Source organism: Sorghum bicolor, chromosome 1, assembly GCF_000003195.3.
Source record: "Sorghum bicolor cultivar BTx623 chromosome 1, Sorghum_bicolor_NCBIv3, whole genome shotgun sequence".
In the NCBI taxonomy this organism is placed as follows: Eukaryota; Viridiplantae; Streptophyta; class Magnoliopsida; order Poales; family Poaceae; genus Sorghum; species Sorghum bicolor.
In genome coordinates this window covers 75,738,690-75,751,597 of record NC_012870.2, presented here as the reverse complement: position 1 = coordinate 75,751,597, position 12,908 = coordinate 75,738,690, and the positions used below count along the sequence as shown (strand labels likewise).

At 42.8% G+C, this 12,908-nt stretch overlaps 1 protein-coding gene across 1 annotated transcript; it reads left to right on the top strand.

Annotated features, from left to right (window-relative positions):
• LOC8059804 (E3 ubiquitin ligase BIG BROTHER) lies at positions 7,084-12,384 on the top strand. Its single transcript, XM_002468372.2, has 8 exons — positions 7,084-7,329; positions 7,979-8,140; positions 8,401-8,635; positions 9,543-9,580; positions 10,083-10,127; positions 11,067-11,194; positions 11,849-11,957; positions 12,044-12,384. The coding sequence occupies exons 2-8, from the start codon at positions 8,000-8,002 to the stop codon at positions 12,095-12,097; spliced, it is 750 nt and encodes a 249-aa protein (XP_002468417.2). The 5' UTR covers positions 7,084-7,329; positions 7,979-7,999; the 3' UTR covers positions 12,098-12,384.

Here is a 12,908-nt window from a genome sequence, read left to right as displayed (position 1 = left end):
TAGTACAGTACGAGGGAGAAGACAGCTGTTTATATACCCCAAATCTTTGGTACGCTGATCGTGGCTACCATTAGAAGTACGTTTAATTACAACCGCCAAGGCAAATGCATACAAGTTGTTAATAGAAATTAGAGTAGCATTCAAAGCTCAGTCAACTCTACGGTGGTGTCTTGTTGTTATTTAATTGGTTAGACTTTACTTGTGCTTTTCTCAACCATATATTATGTATATATATCTCCATTGCTTTGCTCAAAAATGGTCAAATGGACTAAAGAAGAGTGCTAGTTGTCCAAAAATTACGGGCTTGATATCTCCCATGAAGATCATGTGTGATCTTTGTAGCTTCCGATCCGTTTGCATTGCATCTTGATTCTTGAAAAATAAACGTGTACTCCCCCTTTTCTTTTCCCTTTGTGTATTTTCCGGTCATGGGTGGATCCATAGTCAAAAGATTGGGTGCGGCCGCACTCAGAGAAAAATAAAAAACAATAGTAAGTGCTAAATTTTCACTATATTTTGCACGTAGATGTCACAGAGTCTTGCACCCACAAAGGCAAGTGCACTCTCTTAGATTTGCTCTGACTCCGTCACTGTTTCCGGTGAAGAAAGCTATAGCTAGCTAGTTTTGAGATTTATCTTCCATGCTGAACGTACGTAGTGATCATGAAACTTCACTGCTCAGTGCTTACTATACCTTCGTGTCGGTAAAAGCTTTTCATGGACAGACTATGGTCAACATGAAGAGTGCGCCAATTGTATATGTACGTGCTCAGTGTATAGACATGGACTTAGTGGTTTTGGTGATTACAATGACAAACCCAATCATTTGGACTAAAATGTGTGTTTGATATGTTTACATCTTTTCTTAGGTCCTAGTGGTGCAAGAAAAATCAAAAACAAGGGAATGCATTCAAGCCATGAAAAAAGAGTGGATTGAATTGGATTCGATGACTTCATTCAATTTGGTACGATATCATGATCAAGTTGTAGAGAATTTCACAAATTTTCCAATGAATCCAAGATCACAAGTTGTAGAGATTTGTCTCATGAGTTTGCACCACCTTTCTTGAGCTATTTACTAACCACATTTATGTTTCTTGAGCTCCTTAATGTCAGAGAGCTTTGTGTACCACCTTTCTTACTACCTCTTCAACGCAATTTTCAAGCTCCATGACGACGATTGAAGGAATAATAGCACCAGCTTGGTCTTTGAGGCATACTTAATTTTTTTAAGGTTGTTTTGTGTCGAATTGTCCATTCTCTATATTAGTTATTGTTTCTTTATCCAAAAGAAGTAGACAATATAAATAAACACACAAAACCGTAAATCATTTTTTTCTTATTAATTGGCCTCTCTTCTTGTGGCATACACGTTTTATTATTCAGACATTAAGGTAGTCCTTCCTCTCCAAGTACGTAGGCCCTTTTCCACTCTTCTATATAGGAGCATACATATATGACTTGCAAGCATGCATGCACGACGCATGCACACTACACTGCTGGGTCAGTTGATTTTCTTGAACTCCAGCAGCATCCACTGGTAAGTCCCAGGGATGCCCCAAGCCAGCACCTGGTACTGCGCGGTGGCGCCGCTGGCGTCCGCCGCTGTGACCACCATCTTGTACCTCACGCCGCCCCGGTGAGGGTGTCGTTCGCTGTTGGACACGCCGGCGTACTTGAGCTTGGCGCCCCGGTTCAGGTTGTACACCAGCACGGCGAAGCGCCCGATCTGAGGCGGGCGGGTTCCGGCCGGCACGTCGGAGTCCGGCGGATCCACGAACTTCGCGGACGCCGCGCCTGCGACGACGACGAGGACGACAGCGAGGGCGATGAGTGACCTCATTTTTTTCCCCCAGCAGCTAGCTAGGCTTAGTAGCTAGCTGCAAAAATTTTCTCGCGAGCGCGAGCGGTTCGTGTCTAAGTTTACGCCTGAGGTGATTTGTTGGCCTAGGGAGATGGCAATTTATACAGCTCCGAAGACATTTTGAGGGAAAAAAAAATACAGCTCCCGAAGAGTGAAATGCTGGTAAGGAAGGTTTTGTGACTTTGTGTGCAGTGGTAAACCTTAGTTTCTCAGGAAAACGGGGGTTTCGTCGGCGTACTTTGCTTGACACTATATAAAGACACATTTTTGGCGTGAAATAGTTGCAACAAGGTGATATCGACTGCCTCCATTTTTTGGCGTTTGTCTTTGGGCGTTTTTTGTTTCCTCGCTCTTCCGCCGTGCGAGTGTGTGAGCAAAACCATATTCACTCGCCTATGAAAACAAGCAAGAAAAACTTGATAGAATAAATAGGGCCTTTGCCCACCCACTAAACACATGTGGCTCTCTACTTGCTCGCTTGGTAAGGTAACACAGTGGCTGGCAAAACATCAAAGCAACCCCTCTATCTCTGATCAGAAAAAGAGAGCACATTAAATAGCAATATATATAATATAATGATGACTAATGCCAAGAGATGTGTCTTGTACTCTTGTTGGGCCTACTCTGGTTGTCCCATCGCGACCCGCGAGCTAACAGCGCATTGGGCTTTTATGTGGCCTTTCAGCAGTGGATCTGCGGGCCGGGCTCGTTCCTAATTCCCTTTTTTCTGTATTTCTCATCTGAGAAATGAGAACACAACATGTTCTGATTGGCTGCCGCGGCGTTGCCTATATCCTCGTGAAGCCAAGCCAGCAGAAGGAGCAAGCATGTGTAACAGTACTACAGCACGACTGCAGTGTCTCGAAACAGAAGAGTCCCTCCCAAGTGTAGCACGACAATTTTATACAGCGAGAGAATCGAAGCCAGACACGGACCAATGTATAGTAGGGTATGTGGAGCGCGGATGAACAGGACGGGCTGCTGCTGCGCTAGCACGTACCATTCGGGATGGACAGGACGGGCACCCACTACAGGCAACTGCTCCCACGTTCTCTACTTCGCTTTCTCGGCCGCGTGACCAGTGGTGAGCTGTGCATCTCTATAGAGTGTACGTGGACGGTACGTACGTAGACGGCAATGCAATGCAACCAAGGCCTCCTTTAGTTCTGATTTTTTTTGTTTTTGTTATTGTAGCAATTTCATTTTTATTTGACAAATATTATCTATTTATAAACTAAATAGATTTAAAATATTCATCTCACGATTTATAGATAAACTGTGTAATTAGTTTTTTATTTTCATTTATATTTAGTGCTTCATGTATGTGCCGCAAGATTCGATTTGACGGAAAATTTTGAAATTTTTTTGATTTTTGGGTGAAGTAAACAAGCCCCAAGGATATATATTCCTTCCAGCTACTCGATCGATCGCGTAGCTCTCACAAGCGGACAATGCCGCTTGAGAACAAAGGTACCTACGGTACTCGAGAGAGCAGCATATACATATACATATATATAGTGTGTGTATCTCTTGAGAAATAGTAGTAGTAGTAGTAGTGTAAAAAGGAACTGGCCGCCGTTGGGAGAGGCTTTGATACGGCGCCATTTTGCCATGCACGCCGACTGCCCTGCCACTGCCACTGCCAGTGCCAGCCTCGTCGTCCCCGACCCCGCAAGTGGCCACCTGGCACAAAAAGACCTTCCATGCATGGCGCCGGCCGGACGGGCAAGTACCTTCCAGAACCAGAACCAGAACCAGAAGGCCGCAGCAGGCCAGGGCCAGCAGGAGCGCAGAGAAAGACGTGTCGTCTGATCAAATCCCTCCAACGCCGACGCCCTATCCCTGCCGGCCGCCGCTCCTCATGGACCTAGCTGGACCCGTTCCAGCGTAGACCACCATAAGCAAGCTGCCACCGACAGGCGACAGTTCTTTGCATATTGCCTACTCCTCAATCCGCATCCGGCATCCGTGGACGTGGACGTGGACGAGGACGATGAATTGCATGTGAGATCTGATGCTTTATTACACGACATAAAAAAACCCTAGACAGTTCAGCCAACAAATATGCACTGCACGGCAGGATCCGAATTCCAAACCCATTCAGGACGCCAGCGGCGCCTATAGACCGGGTGTACGTGACACGGATCGCTGCCTGGCTCCGTCATCTTCTCCCTCGACTCCCTCCCCCATCCCGTGCCCCTCTTCTTTTCAGCGCGAAAGCGGGAAAAAGCAGCAGCGGGGGCCGGAGCCCGGAGGGGACAAAAGCGACGGAGAAACAGTGCTGGATCACAGGGCCCACCCGCCTCCCGTCCTGGGCCCCGCGTGTCATGCTCCCCTCCCCGCCCCACGGCCCGCCGGATGGGGGGTGGGGCCAGGCCTTGCCGTGGCCCGTGGGGAAAGAGGAACCCCAAGCGTCACGCCTGCGAGCAGGGGCCCGCCCTCCTCACCCTTGCGTACACCGCAAGCGTACTTCTCCCACCTGTCGGAGACCGCCACGCACTCACCGGCGCGCGGGCCCGGGATCCTGTGGACCCTACAGACAGGGAGACCGGATCGGGGTGGCCGCTGTGGAGGAACAGAAACTCCCCCGCTGTTGCTGCGGAATCACCTCCCTTTTTCCGCTTTATCCGAATCTAACGCTTGTCGGTTAAACAATCGGTATATAAAAAAAAAATTTTGCTGCGGCGGCCAGTACGAGTTGGTTAATCCCGTTGCTTTCGGGTCTTGTTTACTTAAAAAAAATTTATAAAATAGAAATAGTAGCACTTTCGTTTGTATTTGATAAATATTGTCCAATTATGGACTAACTAGGGCCTTGTTTAGTTCACCCCGAAAACCAAAAAGTTTTCAAGATTCCCCGTCACATCGAATCTTGTGGCACATGCATGAAACATTAAATATAGACGAAAACAAAAACTAATTACACAGTTTAGCTGTAAATCACGAGACGAATTTTTTGATCCTAGTTAGTCCATAATTGGATAATATTTGTCACAAACAAACGAAAGTGCTACAGTACCGAAATCTTTTCACTTTCCAGAACTAAACAAGGCCTAGGCTCAAAAGATTCGTCTCGTCAATTTCGACCAAATTGTATAATTAGTTTTTATTTTCATCTATATTTAATACTCCATAAATACGTCTAAATATTCGATGTGACAAGAAATCTGAAAAATTTTGCAAAATTTTTGAAGAACTAAACAAAGCCTCAGAGGGGAACGGAGATCCTCCAACCAGTACGCGCCACGTGGCGGCACGCCGTGCGACTGGACGTCACGGTCGATCCGGACCCGGCCGGCCGTCGGGACGATGACGAGTCATGAGTCGCGCCGCGGGAACAGGAAAAGCCTTCGACCGGTTCGACGACGAGCTCTGCCACGTCGGCGATCAACGTGCCAACTCAACTCACTGGCGTTCAAGTTCCAGCACTGTACTGGTAATGGGGGCACACCACTTGTAACGCGTGACAGCGCTGGATGAGACATGACATGCATGAGAGAGAAGCGCAGGTGAGCACACTCATGCATTTGTAGTACTAACTTGCAAGCTAAGATGGGTTACGCATGCACCTCAAAGAAGAATCCACGCATGTTGTTGCTTGCAAGCAATCTACACACAAACATGCCAAGAATGCAGCTGAAAAAACGAGTGCGATCCCCTCTTGCCATTTCGCATGAACAAAACCGCTTTCAGCCTGTGAACCCCAGCCCATCAACTTTGCCTGAAACGCAGCAGAGCGGAAGTGGTTCGACGCACTGCTCCGCAGCACTTCAGATGCCAAAGGCAACCCACAGGCGCACGCCATCTCTATACGACTTGTTAACATCTTGTCAACAATAGATTAATTAGGTTCAAAAAATTAGTCTCGAAAATTATAAACAAATTATATAATTACTTAATTTTTTATTTATATTTAATGTTCCATGTATGTGTTGTAAGATTCAATGTGACGAGAATTTTTGAAAAGTTTTTAGATTTTGGTGTAACTAAAGGCCTTCTTTCGCAAAATCTCGTGTTTGGTTAGGGTGTTAAAGTTTAACAGTACTATAACATTTTCGTTTTATTTTGCAATTATTATCCAATCATAGGCTAATTAGGTTTAAAAGATTTGTCTCGTAAATTATTTTTTAGTTGTGTTCTTAGTTTCGTATATAATCCATATTTAGTACTTTATGCATGTGTCTAAATATTTAATGGAATGGGAGTTAAAGTTTAACTCAAACCAAACAGGCCGTAGTACCCTACCTCTGGCCTCTGGGAATCACGGCCAGTGTACTTGAGAAGCATAAAGTTTTGTACTACGCCGGTGTTGTCATGGTGGTTATGACTACCATGGTAATAAGTCATGATTTGGTACTGATAAGGAGCAGTATTAACCATGCTCTTTTGGGTACTGCAGTGCAGTGCGCCGCAGTAAAAAAAACTACTGTACTCCCTTGCATTCCTTCTCGTACTTGCCAGCAGGCGGCAGAAAACTACTGCGGCGGTGTAGCTATGCACCTGCTCCTCCTAATCAAGGTTGCTCCCGTAATTCAATTCGTTTGATTGACTATTTGGTGTCATCGCATGTGGAGGAATTTTTGTCTTTAAATTCCTGCACGGTCAATAGCCACGCTATCCACCACAGGACCGATCGAAATAAACGTTCCAGCTGACATCTTGCATCGGACTTTTTTTTATAAACAAACGAGAAATATCACCAAGACACCATTGGTGCATTTGTGGATGGGTTTTGCTTAGCTGAATTACCCCTGCATTAATTGCAGTGAAAGTTTAGCGAGCCCTACATTTTGACATCTTCGAACAACCCATTATTTCTATATCTTGTACTGATTTTTTTTTCAACATAAATATTGGATGAACAAAATAGTTTAGCTGATCTATGATCCATCGGTATACAAGTATATGTAACAGGGTATTTTTGGCATGAGCCTGAAATCGTCCAGATTTATCTTTAGAATCATATAACTTATTATTTTTGCATATTTGTTATTGGAAAAATATAGATGGCTGAACCAGAAAAAAAAAATGGTCAACAGAGCTTTGCAGAAATCAGCAAACTGATAAAGAAATGGCAAAAAAATGTACTATCTGGATTCTTTATCTTTTGGTGATACTAGTAGTAGCATACTATAGTAAACCGAAACAAAATACGTATAGAAAAAAAAAACACTTCTCATCTCTCAAAAACCAGTCCCCACTATGGCACCATCTGCCTGCCATTCCCACTCCTGGTATCCTATGATATCAGCCAAAGCTCTGAACTCCTCCATTCCAGTCGCATCATACACTTCCTCGCAGCGCCGACGCTCTCCTTCCCCTACTCGCGCTCAGCGGCGCTCAGGCTCGGGCCCTCAGCGACGGAGGGGAAGTCCCAGGCTCGGCGGCGGCGTCAGCGGCTCCGCCTCTCGCCAGTCGCCTCGCGCCCTCGCCTCCGTCCTCCGCGCACCGGCCGGCGACCCTGCGTACGCACCTACCTCTCCCCTCCCGCCTCTGCTGTACCGTGGGAGCCCGGCCAGCTGCCCAGGGTGGCCGGGCCTTGGCTCCGCCGGTGCTGCTAATGGAGTATCAATGGCAGTCTGTTTTTATTTTATTTTTTGGCGGTTCAGGTTAACCGTCATGCCCCCTCCTTTTGTGGGTTGCCTATTCATTCGTGCAGTGTGTTCGTAGTCCTCCGCTTTGGCGAATGCGCATTGTACCAGTGGTGCCCAAATGGGCCACCTTTGTTAGATCATTTTGCGGTACGATGATAATTTGGCTGCTGTCTTATTCATCAGTGCTAATGTCAGGTTGCAAAATAATACATCTATGATGTATCCTTTATCATGATTCAGTAAGCAAGATCTGTAGTATTGCTGACCATCTTTGCTGCACAAGTGCACATCTGGTTCAGTTTAGAGGTTTCAGCGTGAAAAATTTACATTCCGTACAATCACTATACTGTCTTGTAACCTATTCCTGCTTTGATTTCATCAAACTGAAATGTTATAGAGCAATGCCAGCACTTGATACGAATCGGATTTTTTCTGATTTCTACTTTTTTTTGCGGTTTTTCTGATTTCTACTTTGATGGGACGAAGTTTAACACAACTTTGATTGGTTGATTTCTGTTAGGTTCATGTTTCATCATAAGGAATGAACAGCTGTCGACAAATGGAACTCCACTACATAAACACTGGATTTCCATACACAATCACAGAGAGTTTCATGGATTTCTTTGAGGGTCTCACTTATGCTCATGCTGACTTTGCTCTTATGGATGGCTTTCAGGATCAGGTATGCAAAACATTACTGCCATGTTTCTCAAAATAATCTTGTACAGCAGACGTCGACCCCAACATTACTGTAATTTTTTAATTTTGTTACCCTGTGTTTTGCCACACCTATGCAATTACTTTTGGCATAGCACTGAACTCTCATGAAGGGAAAAAAAAAGAGGCTAAATCCAGATGGTTGTAATTGACTGCCTCAGCTTACAATCTTATTTCCTTATCATTGTCTGTTTTGATTCACAATGATTTATCACTACTGTGCAGGGTAATCCTTACTGGGCAATGATGCATACAAATTCATACAAGTATGGATACTCTGGTCCTGGGAACTATTACACCTATGCTCATGTCTATGACATAGACGACTACATGCATAGAGCTGATGGTGGGCGCAGAGTATGGGATAACACTACACCTGCAAACAATGTGGACTCTGCCAATGTTGTCCTGCAGGGCAGTGAAGCTCCCCGCACAACTGCAAATACTACCACCGAGGAATGTAAGTCTGAAAACACAAAAACACAAGTCCTGAAAATTACATAGTTTTGGGAACTATTGCTAATCTCTGGTTAAATTGCTAAGAATGTACTGTGATACACTCAGTTTTATCACTTTGCTATTAATGTACTTTGGGCTTAAATAGTGAAAATGTTATTTTTTAGGGTTTCATGTCAGATGGTGGGCGAAGAATATGGGATAACACCACACATTCTTTCACCTGAGAATTAAACTTTACTCTCATTAATTTGCATTTCTGTTACAACTGGACACATATGTGAAGTAGACTTGTCATGAGTAATGTTTGTGATCAAGGTAGTTTTACATCTAAATTGCATTATGAGAAAATAATACTCCCATTGAAGTTTCCTTTCTAAGAGGAACGGTGAACAGATATGTATGGTTGTATAACCTTGCAACTCTAATGTCTCTGTCTATATGAACTATGAAGGCATTCTTCGTTCGCTCCCAGGGTGTCTGACAAGAAAAGTTTTGTAGTGTATTGCCATCAGTTACTGCTGTTATCTGATTAGGCTCCATTTGTTGTCTCTTTGTTAGATTTTTGGTTGTAAAATAGACAACCTTGGACATTATACTGATAAGAGAGCAGACGCCCCAATTGTTTGAAGTTTCAACCATATCTGATAATTTGATTTTTGGTTTTTTTCAAGTTATGAGTTATGACAAGCTTAGGGAAATGCAAGGCATGCATAGAGCAAGACCTGTTTGTGAATTTGATTGTTGCATTAACATTCACTAACAAGTCACAAGATTAGATCCTTTTTCCTTGAAGTCAGGCAGTCCAACTTTCAACTTCTCATAATCATCTTTGGTTTTGCACATCCTTTTTGACAATGTAATTTACTAATCCATCTTTACCTGGCACTCTGATGTTGTTCTTTTTACAGGCATCCAACAGGTACACCAAAGTCCGGGTAGTCCTCAGGTAAATGATTATTTTGAGCTTGGTTATCTTTGACCTAATAAGCCCTTCTCCTGCAACGAATGCCGTATTTCAACCCCCCCCCCCCCCCCCCCCCCCCCCCCGTTCAGCATGAATTCCTCTTCTCCTTTTGTTGTTATTCATATATCCAATTCAAAGTCAATTTATATGTCCGGCATGCCTAAAAATGGGTGTTTATATTTTTCGGGTATAGATACCATAAAAGTTGTCTCCAGTAGCTAATAAATCTGACAATTTAACATGCCTATTGTGTTGCTTGTTGCTTCTATTAATTTTATGTTCCACATTGTATATATTACAATTATGCGTTCAACTCAACATTTCATGTGATGTTCAGTTATTGTTCATTCATAAGCACTAGAACATGCTTGCTGCAGTTTCTTCTCCTGTTCTCCATATGTTATGTGAGATCACATTTATGTTGTCCGCTGTGGATGGACATGCTTTCCAGTTGCTTCACTGAAAATCGTTATTATGTTTGTAGGTTGTTTGGCAAGACAACATTGACCCTGACAACATGACATATGAGGTTAGTGACTTCCCTGCAGAAATCTTTTATCCATGGTATTGTGATGGTTATGTAAGGTAAAATAGACACTTCAAATATGTATTGTTGTACTTATTGCTTGTACTTTAGACCTAGACTCTTAGCTACATAGGCAAGAGACTGAATAGATTATACCATGCATTATTATATTAGTCCAAGAGTGTACCATGGGCAAGTTATAATCAAAGTTACTTTAGCTCACTGCATTGCCAGCCACTTTGTTTTCTTAATTGCTTACGGATTTTGCCTTTTGACAAAGTTATTTTAGCCATTGCAAATCACATCATATATACCCCTTGCTAGCTAATGTCACTGTTAGCTATTTTCAGGTTCAGTGGGATCACCAGTTTATGAACTTTTTTCTTTTTGGATGAAGTTTTTGCTTGATCTAGAGTAGGTGTTGATTGTGCCAATAAACAATAATTTCCTTTGCGTATCCATTGCATTGGGTTTTCTCCTTTATAACTCAAATTAAGAGTGGAGGGGAGTTATATGGTTGGTTATGAACCAGTAGTTGCAAATCTGTTATTTATATGTGGAAATATGAAACGAAGCAATGTTAGTAGCCTGGCTGTACGTGACATGATCCCTGGCTGGTCTATATTGATAGACTTCTCCAAACCCTCTTCATTGCTTAAACTTTAAGGTGAAAAAAAACATTTTTAGTTTTTACTTGAACAATGTCTTTTTTGGTTCGTTTATCTGAAAAACTCCTTGTCAGGATTGCCTAAATGTTGCTTTTCTTTGTTCATGCAATGGAACAGTTGATATAACAGTATGGTTTCAATGGTTGAGTTATATTTCTGTTAACCGTTCTTTTGCTAAGTTCTTCAAGTATTTCATTTCTAGTGTACATATATCAATTTTGTTCTCTCATTTGGTTACATAAAAAACTCCATTACTAACAAGTTTTGTTGACAGGAACTGTTGGATTTGGGTGAGGTAGTTGGAACCCAGAGCCGTGGTCTCTCTCAAGAACGCATTTCATCGCTTCCTGTCACGAAGTACAAGTGTGGTTTCTTTTCGAGGAAGAAAACACGCCGTGAAAGGTCAGATTATAATCTTTGTGTTTGGTAGGGATTCGGATTATCCTAGAAACATTTCAGATCCAGATTCTCTCTAGAAAAGTTTCTTGCTGAATTAGAATCACTTTTTGAAACCATTTGGCTAGCTAGATTCTTGAAAACTAGAACTAGAATCAGGAGAAACCAGGATTAGGTATTTCTTTGGACTCGTATAAAAACGAGAATCATTTCCAACTGATTCTCTCTGAAACATTGTACCATTTGGCAGCGATTCTTTTGATTCTACTGAGAATATGAAATGTTTCTTGCTGCCAAACACACCCTAATTATGCTGCATCGATATATGTTTGATGTAACATTAGGGCACCCACAATGGTTAGAGCTAGTTATTAGCTCTAAGTCAACTTCTCCAATAGTGATATGATAACTTTTGGCACGTAGCTTTTAGCATGGATAGCCCCACATGACATCCTTCAAAATGTGTGCAAGAGCTTAGCTCTTGATCAAGAGCTAGCTTTTCTCTGTCCTCTATTAAAATATGAGAAAAATGCTTAGAGCTAGCTTAAAAGTCGATTGTTGGAGCTGCCCTTATGATCTTTGCTTATCATAGTGGATCAGCGTTGTACGTTTTCTTGAATGGTCATGAAGTTAACTGCAGGACTTTCCTTTGGGTGACAGGTGTGTGATTTGCCAAATGGAGTACAGGAGAGGAAATTTGCAGATGACCCTTCCATGCAAACATGTATACCATGCCAGCTGCGTGACAAGATGGCTTAGCATAAACAAGGTCAGCAACCAAATATTGGCGAGACTCCTGCTTTTAGTTTCTTTCCTGTTCTTCTTTCGCTTAATGAAAGTGCATTCCTTTCGCAGGTATGCCCTGTTTGCTTTGCTGAAGTTCCTGGCGACGAACCTAAGAGGCAATGAGTCATCAGTTGTGAGGCCGCTATGAAGTTGTTGCGCTTTGAAGCTGAGTACTGCCCGCAATGTATGCATGATTTCTGCTTGAAGGCAGCTTATTGTCCCTTCTTTAGAATTGTGTATTAGCACCATATTACCAAATATAGGTTATTATCAGATGTATTTAGTGTTTGCTTCAGCGTTTTGTAACGTAATCAAATCAGTGGGGAAAGAGGTACTGTCACATGTTTGGTTGGACAAGGCCCATAATGCAACCTTTACAGCTAATTATAGAGGCTCAACCTCACGTTATTAAAATCCTATAAATCCTCAAGTGATGCTTTAGAAAAAGGTAAATTTAAAAATTAATTATATTATATTATTATGACTCGTAAATTTGGACAAATTTAAAGTTAACTTGTCTTGTTTCAAGTTATAAATTTGAATAAAGCTCATTTAGATTGATTATAAATTTAGAGTTTGTTTAGAGGGGCTCCTTCTGGCTCCGTCTTCATCTTCAGTAAGAGCAACTCCAGTAGGGTCCCTACTCAAGCCCCAATAGCTAAATATGGTTGCCCAGCCTAAAAACATTACTCCAGCAGGGCCTCTACCTCAGACATCATATTTGGTTGGGCACTCATATTTCTCTCCTAGACCTCATTCCTGTTGGCCCAACAGGATAGTCCCTATTCTCCATCACGTGTCCTAGCCCCAGTGCACGCTCCCTCTCTCTCTTCCCTTGTATGTGTATGACACCGTACGGTAACCGGCTCGATGCTCTAATTGTATCCCTACCCAAAGGAAGAAGAAAGAGAGAATAAAAAGACAATGACGAGTA